Source organism: Trichomonas vaginalis, chromosome III, assembly GCF_026262505.1.
Source record: "Trichomonas vaginalis G3 chromosome III, whole genome shotgun sequence".
Taxonomy (NCBI): Eukaryota; Parabasalia; order Trichomonadida; family Trichomonadidae; genus Trichomonas; species Trichomonas vaginalis.
Genome location: NC_067205.1, coordinates 26,141,376 through 26,155,302, shown reverse-complemented (window position 1 = coordinate 26,155,302; position 13,927 = coordinate 26,141,376). Strand labels below are relative to the sequence as shown.

Sequence of the window (13,927 nt, the reverse complement as noted above, 5' to 3'; positions counted from 1 at the left end):
CATTAAATCAAACATATGAGATATTATAGGATTGTCTCTTTTGAACTTAAAATATAGTGCAACTATTTCAGGTTTCTTCTGGTTTGTGTCAGAATATTTTTTATAATATAATCTTATGTTTTCAGGGTAAGTAAAGTCTTGACTATAATATTTATTTCTGTCATCTGTATAATAATATACTATTCTCGTTTTTTCTATTGCATTATATCTTTTATATCTATAATAATCTAAATATAATGTTAGCTTTTGTTCATCTACATGTGGTGTTCTGTCGTCATCTCCATAGTCATAATAATGTGGTGCCGGAGCTGGGTCAGGTAATATCATATCCACCATTTCATAAACGCTTAAATATTTCTTTTGTTCGTCTCCATATAAGTTTAAGTAGCAGTTGTTGTCTAATGGAACTTTAACTTGTGTACCATCATTCTTTTTATAGCTTACATCTTATATACGAAAAAAAGAGATCTGACATTGTGTCAGATCTCAGTAAAAGTGACATTTACATGTCAAAAAAATAGAATGAGTTTAAGTAATTAAAATTGAGGGTGAGAGTAGTATTGTATGAAATAATATCTCTCACCCTCCAATTCATCCTATGGCGCCGAAAAAATTTTGGTGAAATGCGACCACATTTCACCAAAATTTCTCGGCGCCATATAGAGAACTAGAGCCTGTGAGGTACTGATACTATCCATGTACCTCGCAGGCTCTAGTTCCAAGCCAAAATGGCTAAAAATTGCCCGCAATTGTTCACATTGCGGGCAATTTTTAGCCATTTTGGCTGGGAATTGGAGGGTGAGAGTAGTATTGTATGAATAATATCTCTCACCCTCCAATTCATCCTATGGCGCCGAAAAAATTTTGGTGAAATGCGACCACATTTCACCAAAATTTCTCGGCACCATATAGAGAACTAGAGCCTGTGAGGTACTGATACTATCCATGTACCTCGCAGGCTCTAGTTCCAAGCCAAAATGGCTAAAAATTGCCCGCAATTGTTCACATTCCCATCTTTTGTTGGTAAGACGAAGAATATGAAATAAATTATGAAGAAGATAATGATGAATAAAATATCACTTTTTATATTTTTGACACGTAAAGTTGTCACTTTTCTGTCAAACTGTTTTTATCGTTTTCGTATATAACATACATACATTTCATTGTTATTTTTCGGAATGAGTTTATACCGTGTACCATTTTCTAAGGACTGTACCAACTGCCATCTAAAATATTTATTTTCTTCATTGACAGAAAAGTCACCAACAATAGTTTCAATATTTTTTGTTCCTATCAAACTTTGGTATATTTCATTGACATATGTTTTATCTGCTTTATTTTCAAGGCTAACGTTTAAGTCTGTTATTTCAGAAGATGTATGTGTATGTCCAACGTCACTTTTCCTGTTTAAGGTTTCTTGTAAGTTTGTAATATCAGATATAGAATGTGTATGTCCAACGGCACTTTTCCTGTTTAAGGTTTCTTGTAAGTTTGTAATATTTGCAATGGTATGTGTATGTCCAACGGCACTTTCCTGTTTAAGGTTTCTTGTAAGTTTGTAATATCAGATATAGAATGTGTATGTCCAACGGCACTTTTCCTGTTTAAGGTTTCTTGTAAGTTTGTAATATCAGATATAGAATGTGTATGAGTCTTATCTGCTTTTGTCTCTAATGTTTCCTTAAGACTTGGTATTTGGTTAATATAATGTATATGAGTCTTTTTAGAATATTCGTTTTCAGCTCTTGTCACTTCACTTGACATTTTATTGTCAACATATGTTTTGTCTGCTAGTTCAGGATGAGTATGTTCTTTTGTTGCATAAGCATTGTTAGCTCTTTTCTTCTTTTGCTATTGCATCGTCTACATATTCTTTGTCAGCTTTGTTGTCAACATCTGCTTTCAAAAGAAGTTCATTTATAGGTTTCTCGTTTAAAGTTTCCTTTTGTTGGATTTATACAGACAGTATGGTTCTTATTGTCTTGAAACAGAAACTCATCTGTCATTGGGTTTATTGTCAGTTTTAAGTCACCCCCTTTCAATGACTCAGATATCTTAGAATAGTTTGAAAAGTTTGTTGTGTTCTTTTTAGAGCTTGCATAATGAGTTGTCGGTTGTGTTGTATTTCTCTCATAGACGCTGTTTCATTTGACATTTTTATTATAGATAAAATATGCTTCCAATAGAAAAAGAAAATTCTAGAGTTGCTACAACTAAACCATTAGATGAACTTTTTACTAATGTCGGTCAAAAGTTTGAGACAGATACCGTAAAGCATGAAGGCTATCGTTTTGACTACCCATTAAGATGGTTAAGAGACCCATCTGTCACAAAAGCTATTGGCTTTCGTAGAATGAAGTTCATTTCAGAAGCCATACATGGTTTCCCATTTACGGTCGGTTTTGAAGTTCGATACTATAACAAAGAAAAACGTATGTATGAGAAATTTGAACAAGGAAAACTTTTACAAGTTAATTTGCTTATAAACTTAGAAACAACTCTTCAAGCTTTTCAAGAAAAAATAAACGATATCTATATTGAATATGCAAACCAGTTTAACATTGACGAAGGAGAATACCATCTCGATATTATTTATGACAGGAAAAGTGCAACTGTTAAAATCAATAAAATAGAAGACCTTGGAGAAAACGTTTATATTTCTACAAAATATAACAACTTGGCATGGTATAGATTTATGAGGATGTTAAATCAGCCTGCAGCATATCCAGTACCCGGACTATTATGAAGTCGAAAACCCTAATGGAACATATGAAAATATTTTCGACCCAGATGCTATTATTGTTCATGCTTCATTTTCTGGTGCGCAAAACTCTTTCTTATGTCTGATGAATGACTTTTACGAAAAACCTACAAAGTTATATGAACCACCGAGTGGAAGTATTTCAGACTTTCAAGTATGGTTTACTACAGATGGAAGAAAAAGAATAATTCCATTATACCATGCGTTTTACTTAGAACTTAGTTTCATATACAACTACTATCGAACGATAAAAATATAATTTTTTAATACGGTTGAGGTGTTGGATTTGGTTGCCAACTTGACTGTGGTGCAGGTTCAGGCTGTTGTATTACAGGAGCTTGTTCTTCTGGTTCAGGGTCTTTAGGTATAATACCAACAAACTGACCTACTCTTTTACCAATATTTTTGACACCGTTCCATACTCCTCTTCCGACAGATTTTATTCCATTCCATATACCTCTTCCAACATTTCGAAAGAAGTTTCCTATCTTACTGAAGAAACCCATTTTACTATATGTAAAAATCTAATGTCCGCCTAGTCTCTTACGTTTCCTGTTGAGTTCCATAGCATTCTTTAACTGGAGCTCATACATTCTGTTTCTCCTCTGTAGAAAACATATTCTGGGTCAACTCCTGTGTTCGCGTCATCTGCATAAAGTTGTTTATATCCCACTTCAGGGTTTGTATAAAACTCTTTCCATCTCATATTTGCATACCATGGTGGCAAACCTAACACAGCGTCATTTGACATGGCAGTTTGCATTTGTACATCTGTTGGCACTTGACCATAGTTTGCCATTGCAGTTTGTATTCTAACTTCATTTGGAATATTCTCTGGGTTTGGTTGTCCAGGTTGCTGTGCATTCGCTAAGTTCTGTGCGTCCATTTAATATTAGATAAAAATATCTCTTACGAGTACATATGCTGAACATTTGCAGGCATTGGTTCATCTTCATATTCTCTGTACTTTTCTGCCACGTCAAATAAATAAATGACACAATGGAAAAAACCTAAAACAAGTAGTCCTATTTCAAACCACATTTACTTACTAATAAAATTTCTTTATTGTGACACTTTCTCCAGTTTATAGGACCTCTCTCATATTCTATCTTGTCATATATAAACTCATAGTCATGTATGTCCTCTAACCATCTCATAACGGTTTCCAAACCACTTTTATCGGATGTAAAGTAAAAGCATGGATGGTTATGTATAACGTCTAAAGTTTCTAAAGAGTCTCTCAAAGTCCAGTCTACTTGGTATTGAAAATCCCATGTGTTATAGAACGGCGGGTCCACTATAAAGAAAACATTTTCCTTGTCTTTATATTTTTCATACAACTCTGTCCAATGACATCTCACAAACTCTATACCCTCAATATATTTTTATATGTCCTCTTTGAAAACATTTGTATAGTTAAGATATAAAACTTTTGACATAAGTGTTTCAATGTCATGAACTCTTATAGCACCACTATATAATAATCTAGCAGATATACTATCCCAGTCTATATATTCTGCTTTTTTCAAAACCTCTCTCACAATATTTTTCTTATCTAATGGTATACGTTCCATCTTACCTATAGGTATCTTTTCTTTTAACTCTTTCAATATATTGTTTGTGTCTGGAATATGTTTGAGACGGTTCATATAGTTGTCGAAGTCATTGCATATAATCTTTGAGTCTGGGAATATTGTATGGCACAAATGGGATATATAGAAACTTCCACCGAACAAATCTACAAATGTTAGCCCATTCGGTAGTTTCTTAAGTTCTCTCAATATAATATCTTTACATCTACTCTTATTTCCAAAGAACGGTAACGGTGGTTTTGTAAAATTCATTTATATATAATAATAAAAATGTTTTTACCCGAAAAGTGACAGAAAAGTGACAAAACATGAAAACATATATAATTTGTGAAAAGTGACACAAAAAGTGACATTTAAAAAAGTAATGTTGTAAACAGAAATTCATCAAAAGTGACACATCAGAAAAGCTAAAATATTGAATTTTTGGAACTTTTGATAGAGCACGCTTTTAAATATTAATTAAAGTAAATGTATATTTTGTAAAGATTCTTTTTAATAAAAAAATAAAAATTTGAAGAAGAACACAAAATCTTCTGAAAAATAATATCACATAAACTCATATTATTTTCTAATATATAACTATTTTATATAAAAATCAAATTCAATGATCTTAAAAGCGAAGGATAAACCTCAAAATTTACGAATATAATGAGTGGGAATATAATGCTTATCTATCATAAAACCATATGAAATATCAATTTTTGCTTTACGCCTAATTTTTGACGACAATTAGCAAAAAATGTTAAATGTTAACACTCAGTCCATTTGAATATGAAAAATAAAATTGACTTTGATTAAATGTTTTTATTTATCATGCAATTCTTCTTGCGACCAAAGATTTGAATAAAAGTTCAAAAAATAAGATAGCTTAAAAAATAATATACGGTAGTGTTTACTAATAGATGAATAGTATATAAATTCTATTAAAATGGATTTGATCCAAAAAAATATAAAATCAAAAATAATTGTTATAATTTAAATGAAGAAGTAATTTAAAACGATTTTATTTATGATCAAATTTTATATATTTTTTTGGATCAAATCCATTTTAATAGAATTTATATACTATTCATCTATTAGTAAACACTACCGTATATTATTTTTTAAGCTATCTTATTTTTTGAACTTTTATTCAAATCTTTGGTCGCAAGAAGAATTGCATGATAAATAAAAACATTTAATCAAAGTCAATTTTATTTTTCATATTCAAATGGACTGAGTGTTAACATTTAACATTTTTTGCTAATTGTCGTCAAAAATTAGGCGTAAAGCAAAAATTGATATTTCATATGGTTTTATGATAGATAAGCATTATATTCCCACTCATTATATTCGTAAATTTTGAGGTTTATCCTTCGCTTTTAAGATCATTGAATTTGATTTTTATATAAAATAGTTATATATTAGAAAATAATATGAGTTTATGTGATATTATTTTTCAGAAGATTTCATTCTATATGCCTATGAAAAGTACTCTCAAAACTAACTTTTTCCTAATTATAATTAAATGTAGAATATTGTATTATGCTTAGTATTATTTCATTTTTCTCATTCAATTTAGAATTTACAAATGTCAAAAAATTGAGAGCTGTCACTTTTGATGAATTTCTGTTTATTACAATTCTGATATCTTTTCAATGTTTAAAACGGATGCTAAAAATGTAAAAGAACTTCATCAGTCACTGTGATTTTTTTGAAAAATTTATCCCAATTCAAGCATCCAATTGATCTTTCTGTCATTGTACTTATGCATTGATAAAGTTGATTTAATGAATCCGAAGAATAATCATTATGCTTGACTAGTTGAGTTAGTTGATACAGACTGTCGTCAGCCATTTTAAAAAAATGAATAAAATTGTATAGTAAATTATATTTGTGAAATTTGTGACGCTACATTCAATCTAAGACCAATATCTCAAAGAATTACTCATTTAAGTATTACTTTTCATTGTTTTTTAAAAAAATATCTTTGCTTATTTGTTCACTTTTTTGACATTTATTATTATGCTTTTTATCATATTTCCGATGATATGAATATATATTCTATATAAGAATGACGCTACATTCAATCTAAGACCAATATCTCAAAGAATTCCTCATTTAAGTATTACTTTTCATTTTTGATTCAATTTTCGAACGGTTTTCGTAAATTTTGCATCATTTCATTTTTTAATGGGAAAATCATATTGTAATAAACAGAAATTCATCAAAAGTGACAGCTCTCAATTTTTTGACATTTGTAAATTCTAAATTGAATGAGAAAAATGAAATAATACTAAGCATAATACAATATTCTACATTTAATTATAATTAGGAAAAAGTTAGTTTTGAGAGTACTTTTCATAGGCATATAGAATGAAATCTTCTGAAAAATAATATCACATAAACTCATATTATTTTCTAATATATAACTATTTTATATAAAAATCAAATTCAATGATCTTAAAAGCGAAGGATAAACCTCAAAATTTACGAATATAATGAGTGGGAATATAATGCTTATCTATCATAAAACCATATGAAATATCAATTTTTGCTTTACGCCTAATTTTTGACGACAATTAGCAAAAAATGTTAAATGTTAACACTCAGTCCATTTGAATATGAAAAATAAAATTGACTTTGATTAAATGTTTTTATTTATCATGCAATTCTTCTTGCGACCAAAGATTTGAATAAAAGTTCAAAAAATAAGATAGCTTAAAAAATAATATACGGTAGTGTTTACTAATAGATGAATAGTATATAAATTCTATTAAGGGTATAGTCCACTAAAAATTTTTAAGTTTTGACAATGAAAATAAGCTCTGTGACCATGTAAATATATATCTATGCAAAACGAGAGGTTATGCCATAATTTTTTTAGTTATCAAATTTTCCTTTTTTTGAGAGAAGTCTCTCAATAATTTGAGAAGAATCTTTGATATAAAGAGATACACATTTGTAGAACGAAGTAAGTGTTTTCCAAACATTTTATATGTTCATCCTGTATAACAATATAAAGCTGCATAGTGCCATCTTGTGCGTTTGCTATTTTATGTACTTTTCATTGAGATAATCCCTCTTCTCGGGTGATTTTAACAGTCAACTCAATTTTAAAATAAAGATTTCATCAAAATGATTTCGAAATTCGGATATTGATTATATAAATAGCACTGTTAACATATTTTGGATGAGTAAAAAATACCTTGTTTTGTATGCATTTAGTACACCTTTATTTTTGATTAAAACTATAAAATTTTTATTCCTTATATAATAAATAGTATATGTTACATAAACATGAAATTCAATAGCATTCAATTTTGGATTTTTTAGATTTGGTAAATTTTAGAAGAAATAAAATCAGCAATCAAAATAAAGAAACTTTTTTTGTATCTTCTATGATTACCTTTTGGTACTAAATTTTGCATTAATAAGTAAATTATCTGTATTATTCTGTGAGCACAAGCCCTCAGTTATGCTGGTAGTGAATGATGAATCGTCATTTTGCGAAGAGAACGCGATTATTAAGGTAATTTTGAGAATTGTCTTGAATTATTTAAAATTAAAGTTAATTGAATAGGTAGGATAACTAGCCTTTGCTAAATTTGTATAATTTGACCTTATTCTAGTTGGATCTGAGAATATTTTTGCTGAAATAATAAATTATATCGCCGATTTATGAAAATTTCTCTGATGGGACCGACTCGCTGAAACGTGTTAGTGTTAATGGTAACTTGTCTGAATTTTCAAATTTTTTTCGAAATCCAAAAAAATCACAAACAAAAGCATCAAAATTAGATTTGCATTTAAGGTTTTCATTTTTTTTTGGAAAATAAAAATATTTTTTCCCCAATAAAGTTTATTTTTACTTTTGAGAGGAATAGAAACGTTATTTTGGAATTTTGAAACGACAGAAATGTTCCATTTTTAATGTAGATTCTAAAATGGGGTCAAATTTTTGATTGAACCGTTATCCATTGAAAAACCTCGATTTTAAAATGTTATTCCAAAATATTCATCTAATGATATAGTATATATTTATTAATTATTACTTTTTATTCAATTTTCACTTTTGGCGGGATTTCATTTTTTTGTTGTTGTATGGGCCATATTGTTCACCCAAAACGGAAAACAAAGGCAATGCATAACATTTTACTCCACGAACGTCGTCGACTCTCAGCGCGACAGATGCTTGGTGCTTGCATAATGACCGGAATGCCATATACAAAAGGTGCTCGCTTTCTTTCTCTTTGTGGAACTAAGCCCCCTGTGAAGAGTGGTGTCATGAGACAACAGAGATTTTGTGACGATAAGATTAGAAGACTTAAAAGTATTTCCCTAATGCTGTCGAGAAAGTCCTTCAGTGGTTACTTATCCATTGATGCAAGATGGACGCACAGGCGAAACTCGCCAAGTTGTACAGTAACTGCGCTCGATGCTGTCACAAAAAGAGTTCTTGCATGCGTGAACATCAACCATATTGGTGGAAACAGACAGCATGCTCAGTATTCCGGAGCTTCCAACAATATGGAAAGTGCTGGAACTCGAATCATCTTGAAGCAATTAAAGAAATACAATATCTTGAAAGATGTTAAAGAGATTATTAAAGACCGAGATAACAAAAGTGTCTCTGTCTTTAAAGAATTTGGCGTCTCTCATCTTGAAAGATTCGATCCAGGTCATGTATCAAAAAATATCTCAAAAGATTTTACAAAGTTCTCAGCTTCTCATAAGACAGTTGAAGTTTTCAACGACAAGACTCAGAAGATTGAAAAAATAGAGAGACCTTTCTGGGGTCTGAATGCAAGCCTAAGTATGTGGCTTTGGTCATGTTTTGCCGAAGAAAATATTGACAAACGTACGAAAATGTGGGAGAATTGTGTCTACCATTACGTAGGCAATCATTCTTTTTGCGAACCGCACAATTACAAATGCTTTGAATGGCAAAAAGGTGTCAATTCGATCCAACTTCAATTCATGCTCTATGACTGGGTTCACAAATGGACACCCATAGTTTCCAAAGTTTCTTCCATTGGATCTACCTGCATGAATGAAGCGTTTAACTCCAAAATTGCATGCTATTTGGACAAATCAAGAGCCTGGAAGAACATTAACATTAGAGTTAACGTTGCAATCTTAGAATGGAATGATCCAGAGCATTTTCTCGGAGATATACAAAAAGCATTACATCTTCCCCACTTCCAGAAGATTGTGTCAAATCATTTGAAGAGAATTGTTACTCCAAAATGATATTGAAACAAAAAACTGTTACAAAAGGTTCTAAAAAACAGAACAAATACAAAAAATCCATTCAGAGTGTACCAGGAGGAGATTATCAAGTTTTCAAGTCCGAATGGGAATCAGAAGACGAAGACATTGATGACTTTGATTAACGAAAATTACATTTTATTTATTGTTTTTGTTTTTAATTAAATTATTATTATGCTCATTTTCTTATTTTGATTTTTTCTCATTATGATATAAATAATTTATTAATGCATTTATCCAATAATTATGCTATGATATTTTTATGCCTTATTTCATTTCTCTTATATTTGATAATCTGGTAAAATATAGTTCAGACTATAATCATTTTAGATTATTGATATATTTATATAGGTTAGAATAAAATTAGTTTCATTTTCTACTTTTATTTTGAATTAATAATTTATAATATCAAATATTATGGCGTAACCTCTCCTTTAAAATATAGATATATATAGGCCTATAGAGTTTATTGGCACTCTCAAAACTCTAGAATTTTGAGTTTACTATACCCTTAAAATGGATTTGATCCAAAAAAATATATAAAATTTGATCATAAATAAAATCGTTTTAAATTACTTCTTCATTTAAATTATAACAATTATTTTTGATTTTATATTTTTTTGGATCAAATCCATTTTAATAGAATTTATATACTATTCATCTATTAGTAAACACTACCGTATATTATTTTTTAAGCTATCTTATTTTTTGAACTTTTATTCAAATCTTTGGTCGCAAGAAGAATTGCATGATAAATAAAAACATTTAATCAAAGTCAATTTTATTTTTCATATTCAAATGGACTGAGTGTTAACATTTAACATTTTTTGCTAATTGTCGTCAAAAATTAGGCGTAAAGCAAAAATTGATATTTCATATGGTTTTATGATAGATAAGCATTATATTCCCACTCATTATATTCGTAAATTTTGAGGTTTATCCTTCGCTTTTAAGATCATTGAATTTGATTTTTATATAAAATAGTTATATATTAGAAAATAATATGAGTTTATGTGATATTATTTTTCAGAAGATTTTGTGTTCTTCTTCAAATTTTTATTTTTTTATTAAAAAGAATCTTTACAAAATATACATTTACTTTAATTAATATTTAAAAGCGTGCTCTATCAAAAGTTCCAAAAATTCAATATTTTAGCTTTTCTGATGTGTCACTTTTGATGAATTTCTGTTTACAACAATATATATTTAATCAAAAAAGAGCAAACTTTACAGACGAAAATAAAATATTTATCAGGGAACAATCTGATAAATACCAAAAATCAACATCGAGACATGAAAAAACGAATATAATCAAACAAGTTCTTCAATATTTTAATATTAAATACGCCGAAAATGAATCTAAAGCTGTCAGAAGATATTTTAGTTATATTGCAGTTAAAAATATTCCCGCAGTTACTGGAAAATATCCTGATACAATTGTTCGCAAAGATATGCTTTATTCGCATGATCATACAAATATTATTAATTCAAATAATATTGAACGTTACTACCGTTGCATCGATCATTCTTGTCAAGCACGTTATTTAGTTAAAATTGAGAACAGTTCAGTTTCCGAAGATTTACAAAAGGAACATATACCCGAATGCAGACAATTTAAAAAGTTACAAAATGAAAAAAATGATCTTCATAAATCAATGACTCTGACAGAAATATACAATAAGGCAATGGCAAAATTTTCTGAAGACAACGGCACTTTTCAGCAGATTAAAAAATTTATGACAGAACTTGCTGTTGGTACTGATGAAAACCCTTTAATTAAAGATTCATTGGTCAGGGAAGTTTATAATAAGTCCAGAAAATTTTCTGTTGGAGAAAAAATTACAGACAATGAAATTGCTAATTTTTGTTTAATAAATGGCGAGCAGTTTTGCATTGGCCATGATTTTCAAGCAAATTGTGAGACGATGTTTTTTGGTTTTGAGAAGGCAATTCAATTTGCAAAAGAAGCCACAGATTTATTTTGCGATGGAACTTTTAAAATTACACCAAAACATTTTCAAAAAGGACAGATGCTAACAATTATGATTTGTGAACCTTCAACAAATCAATATCTACCACTTTTATTTATATTCATGAAAAACCGCACATTTGAATCTTATAAGAAGGCATTTGAATATATTTTTACTGTCAAGGGTATTCAATTTTCAAAGCTAATTCAAATTCATTGTGATTTTGAAAAGGGAATGATAGAGGCACTTCAACAAATTTTCCCTAAAGTCCGTATAATTGGATGCCTATTTCATTTCAAACAAGCTTTACACAGGAAACTTGTAGCACTTTATACAAAAAATTTCAATACTTTACAAAATTCTTTATTTAAGCTATATTCTATTACTCCATTCATGTCTCATGAAGAATTTGTACTTACAATGCATATAATTAATCAAAATAAAGTTGATTCGATCAAAGATTATATTGATTATTTCAACAAAGTTTGGTTGCCGCACTACAATTTAATATCTCAATATAATAATGCAATTGCAATATTCACTAATGATTGCCTCGAGAGTATGCATTCAGAATTTTCTTCGTTAAAACATCCAAACATTTATGAAGCTATTAAGAAGATATCTCAAATCCAATTAGATAAATATAACGCCATCAAAAATAACCAGAAGATCGAGCGCCATATAAAAACCGTTATCACTGATAGCTACAAAAATTATATTCTTGACTGCTTTCAAAAAGAACTTGAGAAAACAATTTTTTCTATCAAACAATACAACGTAAGTGATCTTTCTTTGGCTCAGAACGAGATTTCTCCATATGGTTCCATAGAATCGAGTTCATTGTTCGAAAATATTCCAGTTCATGATGCAGATATACTCAAATCGATCGATCTAACAGATAAAGATACAATGATCACTAAGTTTATTAATGAAAAAAGAGAAAAAATTATAGCATTATTTAATGAAACATTAAATCATCCAGATTTTAATTCATCCACTCCAATTCAAACTAATTTTGAGCAAGCCGATACAAATCAAGGTTCAGATGCTCCGATTTGCTCCGAAAATTCAAATATTGCAGACTCTACAGATTTAGAACCAGAAAATCAAAACCATCCTTCTACAAATCAAATGTCTAGTAATCTAGAACATAAGCTGGACCTTCTTGATCATATTGAAAAACAATTATCGAAAATGCGCTCGTTATTGGGAATTCTTCCTACTATAAATGCTATTGTTGGGCCGTCAAAACAAGTTTCAGTTAATAGCAAGCAAAATTCTGAAAAAAATAAAAAAAATCTTCCATAACAACAAAATCAAACAATAAAAACAAAATTCATCCGACAATCCTCCTAAACGTAAAGCTCCTATTTCGGAAAGGATTCTCAGCGATAATAACTTATATTTTCAAGTTCATCGAAAGAGATCGAAAAGCAAACGTTCCACATCTACAGAGAAAAAGAATTGATATATGAAGTCTAATTCCTTTTATAACTACTATATTTTTATTCTTATGACTAAAAAATAATATATTATTTAACAATTTTCATTTTTTTCTTTTAACAATTTCGTTTTATTTCCATTTATTGTTAAATGATTTTTAGCATACACCTTTCTTTGTTCATCTTCTAAATACAATTTATTTTTTCTTAGATATAATTCTATTCATTCAATTCGATCGTCATTTTTCAGTACATGATCGTAATTTTCAATTATTGATCGCGATTTTACTTCAGAATTTGTTCGCAATATTGCTTATCAAAATTATATCTCTATTCTCTCATTTCTGTTTAGTCAATATCATTACACTCCTATTGTCTAATAACATGCTATTAATTTTCTTAAAATTAAAAAAAATATCAACTTTTAAAAACAGAAACTTAACATCCTTAGGTCAATGGATTTTGATGTGAGATACATTTAATCTGTTTTTCGTTTTTTATTTTAAATAATTGAATATTTATAGTTGTTATGGGTCTTACATCATGTAAAACGAATTTTCTTAAAGTAAATTTACTTTTTCTTCAATCTTTCTTACATATTTATTAAAAAAATTATCCAAAAAAAGATGTTTTAGAATAAAAAAAATAGAAAAATCTTCATTTATAGTCTTTCTTGAATGTATACGTTTTGATTTTTTCTTTTTTAAAAAATTCAATTTCTAGAAAAATCGAGAAAAAATCATTTTTTCTATTTTTTAGGACGCCATACCCATTGAAATCTCCTCTCAGGACGCCATAAACTATTCAATTATGGTGTAAACTTCTCAAAAATTGAATAGTTTACATCAGGACGCCTTAGGACGCCAACCCTTTACGCGCCCCAAGAAATTATTAATTTCCCGAAAATACTAT

At 29.1% G+C, this 13,927-nt stretch overlaps 1 protein-coding gene and 2 pseudogenes across 3 annotated transcripts, besides 11 other annotated features; all 3 read left to right on the top strand.

Moving 5' to 3' along the window:
- Nucleotides 1-446: part of a mobile genetic element that runs on past the window's edge.
- A 164-nt stretch (nucleotides 447-610) lies between these two features.
- Nucleotides 611-719: a mobile genetic element.
- A 140-nt stretch (nucleotides 720-859) lies between these two features.
- Nucleotides 860-968: a mobile genetic element.
- Nucleotides 969-1,088: 120 nt separating this feature from the next.
- Nucleotides 1,089-1,151: a mobile genetic element.
- A 1,022-nt stretch (nucleotides 1,152-2,173) lies between these two features.
- On the top strand, nucleotides 2,174-2,801 carry TVAGG3_0767120 (annotated as a pseudogene). The gene has a single exon. A coding segment is annotated over exon 1 (628 nt).
- A 1,917-nt stretch (nucleotides 2,802-4,718) lies between these two features.
- Nucleotides 4,719-4,756: a mobile genetic element.
- A 1,178-nt stretch (nucleotides 4,757-5,934) lies between these two features.
- Nucleotides 5,935-5,971: a mobile genetic element.
- A 2-nt stretch (nucleotides 5,972-5,973) lies between these two features.
- Nucleotides 5,974-6,538: a mobile genetic element.
- Nucleotides 6,539-6,542: 4 nt separating this feature from the next.
- Nucleotides 6,543-6,579: a mobile genetic element.
- A 533-nt stretch (nucleotides 6,580-7,112) lies between these two features.
- Nucleotides 7,113-10,114: a mobile genetic element.
- Nucleotides 8,751-9,728, top strand: TVAGG3_0767070 (annotated as a pseudogene). The gene has a single exon. A coding segment is annotated over exon 1 (978 nt).
- A 649-nt stretch (nucleotides 10,115-10,763) lies between the features above and the next one.
- Nucleotides 10,764-10,801: a mobile genetic element.
- Nucleotides 10,802-13,896: a mobile genetic element.
- On the top strand, nucleotides 12,135-12,881 carry TVAGG3_0767040 (MULE transposase domain-containing protein; the record flags this gene model as incomplete). Its single annotated transcript, XM_051245848.1, has 1 exon — nucleotides 12,135-12,881. One exon carries the CDS (start codon nucleotides 12,135-12,137, stop codon nucleotides 12,879-12,881), a length of 747 nt encoding a protein of 248 aa, XP_051092435.1.
- Nucleotides 13,897-13,927: the final 31 nt, after the last annotated feature.